The sequence below is a fragment of the Poecilia reticulata genome, linkage group LG10 (genome assembly GCF_000633615.1).
Source record: "Poecilia reticulata strain Guanapo linkage group LG10, Guppy_female_1.0+MT, whole genome shotgun sequence".
In the NCBI taxonomy this organism is placed as follows: Eukaryota; Metazoa; Chordata; class Actinopteri; order Cyprinodontiformes; family Poeciliidae; genus Poecilia; species Poecilia reticulata.
In genome coordinates this window covers 10,817,339-10,827,868 of record NC_024340.1, presented here as the reverse complement: position 1 = coordinate 10,827,868, position 10,530 = coordinate 10,817,339, and the positions used below count along the sequence as shown (strand labels likewise).

At 40.0% G+C, this 10,530-nt stretch overlaps 1 protein-coding gene across 1 annotated transcript; it reads left to right on the top strand.

The window, feature by feature from the left end:
* Positions 1 to 4,226: 4,226 nt before the first annotated feature.
* trim105 (tripartite motif containing 105) lies at positions 4,227 to 9,871 on the top strand. Its single transcript, XM_008419922.2, has 7 exons — positions 4,227 to 4,328; positions 4,764 to 5,081; positions 5,958 to 6,053; positions 7,539 to 7,757; positions 7,934 to 7,947; positions 8,084 to 8,199; positions 8,816 to 9,871. The coding sequence occupies exons 2-7, from the start codon at positions 4,788 to 4,790 to the stop codon at positions 9,364 to 9,366; spliced, it is 1,290 nt and encodes a 429-aa protein (XP_008418144.1). The 5' UTR covers positions 4,227 to 4,328; positions 4,764 to 4,787; the 3' UTR covers positions 9,367 to 9,871.
* Positions 9,872 to 10,530: the final 659 nt, after the last annotated feature.

Here is a 10,530-nt window from a genome sequence, read left to right as displayed (position 1 = left end):
TGCAGACAAACTATTCGAACACAACATGTTTTATTAATCTGAAATTAATAAATGCGTTTTGAATGGGTGTCTCAGTCTCTTGAGGACAATTTATTTGTCATTTCAGTGTGACATACAATGTCTTCCAAAAGACTTCATATGGTTTCACAGTTTGTTACATTACAACCACAAATCTCAATGTATTTCATTGGGAGATTTTGTGACCGAGCTTCATCAAAMGAACCAAAAGTGCGAAGAAAAACTTTTACTTCTATCTCGTCCAACTAAAAAAGGTGAAAGGTTTGGCATTCATTTGCACTCAGCCCCCTTTACTCTGAAACCYTAGTGTGTGGCGTAATCTTAGTATAAATACATTTGTTCCGAAACGTGATTGTGACACCATCATGATGTTGGTATGCTTGTCTTCAGGTTGGACAGGGAAGCTGTTCAGAGTTTATGTGAAGATAGATGTACCTAAATACAGGGAAAACAAAAAAACCTGTTTGAAACTACAGAAGCTTTGAGAATGTAACTGCAGTCAAAGATGATTCAAGTCAATATTGACTCAAGTACTCCGGCTTCATCCCACAGTCCTAAAACATGACTGTCAGGTTAATTGATTTCTCTAAATTCTCCCTAGGTGTGAGTGTGTGTGTGCGAGAGTGTATGTGTGCGTGGTWGTTTGTCCTGTCTGTCTCTGTCACACAGGCGGTGTCCAGGGTGTGCACCGCCTCTCGCCCGAAATGTCTCGCTGGAGATAGGCACCAGCACGCCTCCAGTAGGGACAAAGGTGTAAGAAAATGGACGGACGGACGGACAACCAGCTATGATTTTCCTTTCACTTCACTATTTTGGTCTGCTTTGTGTATATTCATCTCATCCAGTTCATTGCACCTCATGGTCACATGTTTCAGAGTTATTATTTTTTTCATAACTAAGGAGAAAACAAGAGATATTTGGTCTCTAGAGACTAATTGATCCACCTTCCTGGAGCTGCTTAGGAGCCACATTAAGTAACTGTTTGARTTCAGGGATTTGAAGATGCRCCCAGTTCTCTCCTTCGCTTTGTTCTCWGAGTGCTGATCAGCGTCAGCCTTATTGATCTGATAAGGCAGCCATTTGGCCTTAGCTTGGTGTCTTAATAATGAGATTCACCCACAACCTCCACATGTAAATGAAGTTGTTTGATTCTGGAGACTGTAGAACAGGAGGGATCRCATTGTGGCACTGAGGCACTTTTTCCCATTTCTTATGTGTGATGTTGGTGCTCTTTCCTCTGATGAACAGCTCTCTCATAGATCCATCTACAACATTTATATTTGAGAAAGGTCAGTACTTTTACTTGGTCATTTCAAATCGATAACTTTATTCYTCTTCAGCAACCATTTTTAAATGGTTGCTAAAAACCTTTTGAAAGTAGTTTTATTGCTGAAAAATGACACTTTCCTGGATCACAGACAGATGTTCTGACATTTTCTTTTGTCACACAGCAATGCTTTAAATCTGAACCTATTATTTCCATCGGCTGTCTTACTTGTTTATGTAATCTTTAGCATTCTGGACAAAGGCAGATATCCATGGTTGCTAGGGCCTTTAGTTGCTATTTTTACTTGTAATATGTTTTTCTTTTTTAACAAGCTGTGCTGCTAGAATGGCCGTTGCTTGACGACCTCTGCTATGGAAGGTGACAATGGTCTTAAATGTCTGGAACTTTCAATCACTTTTTSTAACCTTTCCAAACCTGATGATTACCAACATCTTTTTACCGAGGTCCTCAGAAAGCTTTACGGCAGCCACGATAAACTTCCACAAAGCATTATGAAGGTCAGACATTTACGAGTCCCTGTTCTTTAATGTGACCGTCCAGAGTGTATCATTGCATTCACCTGGAAACCTTTTACTTTAGTTTCACTTTCAAATGATCCACCAGTCCCAAACTGTTGCCTTTCTATCTATATCATGCACAATATAGCTAATAATTTCCCCCTATAAAAAAAGAACACCAAATGCACTGCTTTTATTTCTGTTRTTTTTAATGACTTGTAAAAGCATTTACATCCACTCAGCTTTTCCACATTTGTTTTAGTGAGAGGCACGTCACTTGTTATGGATTTCTTTCAACAATGTAAAGTAATCAAACACAGAGTCAAAAGATTTGCGGAATGAAAGACTTACGATCCTTTTAACATATTCTTTAAGCTGCGTCTGCTTCTCAAATACAGCTATGTTTAGGTGGACTTCCTTGTCTAATTGTAAGTAAAAAAGTTAMGCTACGATAGATTATTTTTACAAGCAAATGTAAATGGGTCATCATATAMCTTCTGCACATGAAATCTGATTATGTTTTCAGAGAATAGGTGGGTTTCCATGTTTCTTTAAGTTAAAAAACAGATTTCTAGTTCTCTTTCTGCGCCAAAGCTTTTCCTCCTTTTGCTGTGTTTTTCATGATGGTTACACTGATGGCTAAACACTTTCTAATGCAGACAGATRAAAGTCTTTAAGTCTCAGGTGATTGGACATATTGATTCAGAGGGATGGATAGTCKGTGAAGTTTGCAAATTGGATTCCTGAGGTAACGTGGGAAGTCTCTGTTATGCCTCAGGACTCGTATCAAGAAGTAAAACTGATCTTGTATTTTTTTTCCTCTTTTCCGTCTTTGTCCAGTTGAATTCACTTTTACTGGCAATAATCTTGTAGCTTCATGGAGAACCCCAGGGTCATTTCACTTTCAGTGAATTTGCAARCTTTGGGAGGGAGAGAGGTTAAATTATACAGTTAGTGGACATAAGACAGTATTTTCATTAACTGCACTTTACAGGTGTTGAGCCCACTTTTTAAATCCATTGTACCTTTCATAAAACTGCAAAATCACTCCAAGTAGGGCTTTTTTTTAAACACAGAAAGGAATTACAAAAAGCCTGTGTTCCAATCTGTAGATTTTTCTAAGACAGGTAGCTCACTCAGGTCTTCATAATGAGCAAATCCACTGACTTACAGCACTGACAATGGCTGGAAAGCTATGGGGGTTTCTGTTTTATGTACAACTTGGAGTTTGGGAGTCCATGAAAAAAAAAATCTGCAATAAAAAAGAAAAGATATTTAAATTAAGCATTAAATGAATAAACAGTGATTAATTACTTTTCCAGAAGACCTAATTTTTGTTAACAGTTGTGACAAAGCAATGTAATATTTAGTTAGATATAATACTTAGAGTTTTGTTTATGGTCAAGCTCAAATTATTCTTACCAAATTTGTTTTTACAATAAAGCTTTATTAAACCAGTTATGTTCTTTGTGGTAAATTGGCAAGATGTAGCAAGCAGTTCCAACAGTGTGTTTCAAGTATTATTTAAACCTTCACGTCCTTCGTACTATATGTGGTGGCAAAAAAATTGACAAACATCCTTGTTCAGATCTGTTTCTAACACCATGCGGTTGTTTAAATTTTTTAATTCTGTATGTAGATTTAGGAAGGCAAGTTTTGGCAAGTAGCTATTTCCTTGGGAATTTCTCAGCTTACTTTTATAAAGGCATGTTCCCATGGTTCCAATAGCTAATGTGCTTTGTCATATTTGTACCCTGTAAAGCAAGATGTCATGGGATCCTGATAAAAGATCCTACATACCATGTAAAAAAAAAGATAAAGGAAAGGCACAATAAAAACTACTTTATTTTATTTTTACCTATAAATATAAATAAACAAGAAAACGTATTTTAATTGATTTTTCTAATCTATTACATGCTATTCTTTGTAGCCTTATGGGTATCTAGGATGGGTATCCACTCTAGATACCCATTTTATCTAGGATGGGTAGATAACATATATTGTGACATTATATATTTTAATGACATATAAATTATTATTTTTCCTTTTTTTAAGTAAAAAWTTTTTCCAAAAATTCTTTCAGTATTTTAAAATAATATTTTACCGTTTTCCTTTTTGCTTATTCGTTTGGAAATAAAACCCTTATGAACAAGGTACCAACACTTCACATTTTGTTATATCGACTTTCTATCAGTTTCGGCTTTCATGAAAACCCTAAACAAAAAAAATAAAATATAACTGCAAGCATACAGTGTATTTTTGCTCTTTACAACTCATCATTTCGTGTGAGCGAAGTAAAAGAACAAACAGACAAGAAAGATAATAGATCAACTGTGGCTGATCACTTCCTGCTTCCGGGGTTCAAATGAACCAATCAAACGTCGGCCTTCATCGTGCGCATGCTCATTTATGACTACTGTGGTTCCCGGAACACAACAGCAACAGGAAGGAACAGCGCAGGATCAAGCAGCAAAGAAGGAGGGACTTGGAAGTGTTTGGACACACTTCACTTAACAGCAGACCTCGTAAGTTCATTAAAGTGTTGAATGTTCGCTTATATCGTTGTAACTTAATAGTTTTGATAAGGTTTTTAGGCCGTTGAACTTCTCATAGGCTGCTATGTGGCTCTAAATGCTAACAGTCTCGGCAAACTGAACAGTCTGAGCAAAGGCTTTTACAGTACGAATCATGTGATCTGTCGCTTGCTATCCAGACTTAATCACCTTGATTTGAGTTTACACTTTATATTGTTTGTTTACACATACTCTGGGAGTCTATTTTACAATAAATAACTGATGGCTGTAGTCGAACCTTTTTGCCATGAGTGCATGAAAGGACATGTAGCTATTTAATGTAATGTCTTTAGTTTACCATCAGAGTTTTTCTGCTGACAGAACAAAACCTAGATCACCATCCCGAGTTTCTTCTTGTTTTCTAATCTTTTGCTTTCACTTCCTCAGTCTGGAGAGGAAATAAGTCTCAGCATGGCTGCTGCTCCTGCTGCTCCTCCTCCCTCCTCATCCAAAGGCAGCCTGAGGGAGGACCTGACCTGCGCCATTTGCTGCGACCTGTTCCAGGAGCCTGTCATGCTGTCCTGCATGCATCACTTTTGTAAGGCGTGCATCTCAAGGTACTGGAGGGGAACACTGGGTCCTGTAACCTGCCCACAGTGCCGCAAAGAGTTCAGGTCCAAGCAGTTTCAGACCAACTACCTGGTGGCAGCGATGGTGGACAAGGTTCGGTCCTCCTCTTCAGACACCTACATCAGGAATCTGGAGGTGACTTCATCGCTTTTGCTTTCTCCTCCGCCTGTGTGTTTTATCATCTGGCTGTCTCATTTATTTTTAGATTGGTGTGTGTTATATCTTATGCAGATAATATAATGTTCCAAAGTAAACCTAGTAATGATCAGACATTTCCATTTGAGTTGTAAAAGTTTAATACAACTGTGTTCCATGTTTCAGTCCACATCTGTGTCTTACTGACATGTGCTTGACTCGATCAGGCCAAAGTCCACTTCCACTCCCTGTTATATCACTTGGTATGGAAGGATATTTCAATTAACCTAAACAAGGAGCATTGTGTAAAGCCACACCAAAAGAACCACCACTGATGATTTGTAAATGTCTCACCTGGCTTACAATGACCTTGTAAAAAAATTTAACTGCCTGGGTTGAAAACATTTACATTTTTCTTTTCTTCATTTTTACGCATTATGTTAATTCATGTTGAAATCCCAGTAAAATATATTAAAGTCTATGAGTATGACGTAAAAATAAAATGTACATTTGTTTAAACCAAAATCCCTGATTTTTGTTTTCAAACTGCAGCTGTGCGATGTTTGTTTATGTTTTCATGTGCATAGCTGGTGCACTCTTATCATCTTGGCAGCTGATGGCAATGTTGATTTCTCTTCCAAATCCACAGCACTTGGACTTTGTAATAGTGTGTACCACTGTTGTATTGAGTTAAGATAAAATACAAGCATATAGCTTCCTCTAAAATGCAAAGTCATGCAGCATCACCACAAAATATAGCTTTAAAGGAATTTAATAGGTAGCGGTGAGGGTTCTGATTGCTCTGGCTTTCCTATCCCACTACATTACATTTTATGAATTAGCTTCTCCAGACATTATTTGCATATTGCTTTGCAGAAACAGCTGAGTGCGGCATTGCAGAGCCATAACTCAAGGAAGGAGGATCTCCTCTGCACCATTCGCAAAGACAGAGACAAGATGGATATCATAAAGGTAGGCTTGACCGAACAGAACCTAATATTTCATTATGCACATCCAGTTGTGTTTTCAGCTGCGTTCATAGTCTCTTATTGTGTTCCTCAAATGTGAGCACAATTCTGCTTCTCACATTTAACGTAATATCGGTTGCAAATAAGATACGAGTGCGATAAGCAGATGAGAGCTTGCTGTGTGCTCTTGAGTGGATGAAAAAAAAAAAAACCTTCATCAGTGCAAATGTCCTGTGGCTATTTGAGGCATTTCTTAGAATCTCAACCCCTTGTAAACAGCTTTACATCATTTGAACGGCTCTTCATCTTAAATATGTTGGAGTGCAACTGCTGGACTGGCGTTAAAACCATGGTGCTTTCTGACAAACCATTCTGCAGCAGTCTAACAAGGTCGGCCCTCATCAAACACACCCAGCCAGTGGCACCCAGCTAATTCAGACGGTTGTTCAGACAGCCGATCTGATAAATTACTACGTGTGCTGGTCAAACCTTCATCTCCCATGACTCTGCTGCAAGACCTAGTTGCTGCGTTGAGTCTTGTGAATATAGTTTGGCATTCCTCTTTGCTTGTAGATTAAGGTTTGTTATAATGTGTGAAATAGGTTTCAATATTGTTTCACTACTTTTTTGCTTGTACCTTTTCAGATACAAGCAAAGAAAGTGTTCATTCCCATTCAGCTAAGATTTCAATGTATGAAATAGATCATAACCAGGAAGTGGAACAAAAAGGATATGTGGTTTTCTGATGAGCATAATGTGCATTTGTGTTGCCTCCAGAAGTCAATGAATTAGTAATTATAATCCACATTAAGGCTTCATGTTTAACCCTAAATATAAAACGCTATGTGGCAGAGAACACCGGACATCAGCCTGAACACATCATACCCACAGTGACGCACGGTGGTGAAAACGTAGTGCTGTGGGGAAGATTTTTGTTTTTAGCAGCAGCAAGTTAGCTAATCAGAAGTTAAGAGTTATCCGCAAGAGGGATGGAGCTAAGTATAGTTCTACCTCTAAACTTGTTTGGTGCTTTAAAAAACTTGGTTTTGAATGGCCTAGTCAAAGTCCCACAATAATTTCAATTGAAAAATGTTTCACAGGACTTGGAAAACAAATGTTAATTGAAGTTCTCCAGCCTGACTTATTTTACGAAGAAGAACAGGCAAAAAACGGTATCTTCATGTATAAACGTCGTTCCCCTAAAGTCGTGCAGCAGAAACTGCAGTGGAAGGAGATTCATTCTGCATTTGCACGGTTCTACAAAGCATTGACCTCGTGGAGTTGAATAGAAATCCTGCCACACTTATCTTTTTAAAGCGTTTATAAAGCCGTGAATGACTTTAATTCAGCTTGCCAATCATTTGTGCTTTGTATTGGTCCTTTAATATGGAATTTAAAATTAAATATTGCAAGGGCACTGTATTTTGACATCCAAGTCACTTGGCAATGTCACTGTTCCTGACGTACCAGTACTTTCCCACTTCTCCAGAGGGTTGGAGCAGATCTGCAGGGGAGTGTCAAAAGTGAGTTCAGAGCTCTGCATCAGATCCTGCAGGAGGAGGAGAACCATACGTTGGATCAGCTGAGGAGAGAGGAGGCGGAGGAACTGGAGAAGGTCCAGCATCACCTGGAGGCCGCAGAGCTGGCTGTGAGGGAGCTGGAAAATAACATAAAGCTGCTGCAGCAGTCGAACGTCACGCTGACTGAGGTGGAGCCTTCTCACTCCAAGTCTATTAATTTCGTAAACTGTTTTCTTTTCTTGTACTTGACCATAATTTAAAATATTATGGTGGAATGAAAAACTTGAGCTTGATCTAATTTATAACTTTTCTTCCAGTGTGTAACATGCAGTTAATGTGATTTCTTTGGTTTCCTTCCTGACAGTTTCCACAGTTGAGGTAAGCATTTACTGCCGTAAGGTGAAACAGTAATTGCTCCAGGCCTTTTAACACCAGTCATGTACATATTGGACTTCGACATCTAATTAATGTTATTTGATCTTAGACACCCTAATAAAATGTGTTTAATCCTCAGGCCCAGTGTGGAGGTGAACGTGGCGCCAGATTTTGACATCAGTGCCTTCAGCGGCAAATACTTGGCTCCGTTACAATACATCACATGGAGGAGGATGTTCAAGGCCCTGAAGCCAGGTAACTTCCCATCTGATGAGCATCATTAAACACAGACTGATACTGCAACTTTCAGAGGCATTTTAGTGAAACGGCAGTGCAGAAATGTTCATATCTCATCAACCTCTTCCCATGGTCACATCATGACCATAATTATATTGTAGAAGGAAATGGCAGATGGGTTTTTAATATTTTGAATAACAAAAAGTCAGAAATGTTTGGGGCTCATATGTCTTTAGATCCATTTACTCTGTTAGTCCTGAATAAAATCAGTTTAGTTCTAATTAGTAAATGGATTCCAGCGTTGAGTAAATGAATTAATCTTACTTTGTATTCACACCAGCATCAACTAAAGGTGTAACAAATATTGGGATTTTGGTCTCCAGTCGAACAGAGTCGGACTATCAGACTGTCACCAATAAACACTGCAGAGTGCATCTGTAGTATTTTTCTTCCCTCACAGCGATTTATGTTGTTGTTTTTGGTCCACCGCATAAAATCTCCTCATAAATACACTGAATATTGTAGCTGTGATGTGGCAAAAACCGAAAAACATGAAGAGGTGTGAATTGATGTCAAGTATTTATTGCAAAAACGACATTTGTGCCAGCGCCTGATGAATCTTTTCAACCCAAAGGTCCTGCTGCCTTAACGTTTGACGCAGAGACGGCACATCCCAGCATCCACGTCTCCCGGGACAAAACCGTGGCTGTCGAGTGCGATGCCATGACCCTGCACCCGAGCAGCAGCAAGCGCTTCGTCCAGTGCGTCAACATCCTGGCTGCCCAGGCCTTCCAGTCAGGGCGACATTACTGGGAAGTCGAAGTGGGCTCCAGCCCCAAATGGGACCTGGGCGTCGCCTCCGAGACCGTGGACAGGCGCGCCCGGATCAAACTCAGCCCAGAGAATGGCTACTGGACCCTGCGGCTGCGGAACGGGAGCGAGTACTGGGCCGGGACGCAGCCATGGACGAGGCTGCAGCTCGGGTCGCCACCGCAGAGGATCGGGGTGTACTTGGATTGCGACGAGAGGAAGGTGGCCTTCTACAACGCCGACGATATGAGCCCGCTGTGCTTGTTCAGCAAGGGGCCGAGGGGAAAAGTGTTCCCCTTCTTCAGCCCGTGCATCAGCGAGAACGGACAGAAACCTCACCCTATGAAGCTCCTCCACGGGGCTCTGTCTGGATAAGTCAGTCGATACCGCTCAGCATTAAGAACCTGTTCTGTTCTTCACCAAAGACTTTGAAAGGAACCCCTGCCATTACTTCACTTTTGGATAATTTCAGTTTTTCTAAGAATTTCTATGCTGTAATTGTTACAAGGTTCACATTATATGGAAATAGATATTGCATTTTCTCATAAAAAATAATAAAAATCAGGGTTGTTGTCTTTAGTGTCTTGAGGAAGAGGTTTCCTTTCCATTTTGTTTTTAATCAGCATGAATGATCTGTGCACTTTGAGATGTTATATTTGATTAAATGGCTTCATGTTTTATGCACGAGTTTGAACTAAGTCGGTTCTGTCTGTAAACTGTCCAGTTTCGCAGAGTTGAACTGTAAACATTCATTCGTAGTCACTGTATGTGCCTAGTTTCAAACACAAATGCATGCGTTGTGTTTCATTGTTGTACACATGGATGTAAGATGTAAACCTGCTGATGCGGACAATAAACCAAGTCAAAGTTTCTTTTTAAACTGACTGCCTTTGATTCTTTTCAGCAGCTGCGACTTTGCACGCATTCATCACCTCTGAAGGGTAAAAGTCCTCACTACTTGAACCTATCAAGGATGTTATAAGGCATCATCAAAGGAGGCTGCACAATTGCATACTCCGCGGTTGATGGCAGTCCAAAACCATTTAAACCCTGAGACAGTGGCGGCTTGTTGACTCTGCTGCACCTGGACTGAAATTTGTGAAACGTGTGAGCTGTCGCTGACACTACAGCAGCGAGAACAGGCGGGCTTTCGGGTTATCTCCACAAACACACTAGAGCACAGACGTCCTGTTTCCTCCCGTCAGGTGAAAGGTCAGGCAAACAGAGTGACAGTGTGGTTGTTTCTGAGGTTCTGTTTTTTGACAGCCCTCAAGGGCACGAGAAGCAGGATGCTGCTGCCTGCTCCTCTGAATGGAGGAGTGGCACAATGAACCCCACCAAACGGGGATTTGTGCTTTTTCCTGTGAAATGTTTTGTTAACTGGCAAAAGCACAAACAAAATTTGAACTTTTATTCTGTGGATCCTGTGAGGCTGAGATGTTTGTGCATGTACGCTTCTTTTGAACAAAAGTAGCACTCTAGAGTCTTCAAACAGAATTACTGATCAAATACAGATAAAAAAAAATGCATTTAAGATTA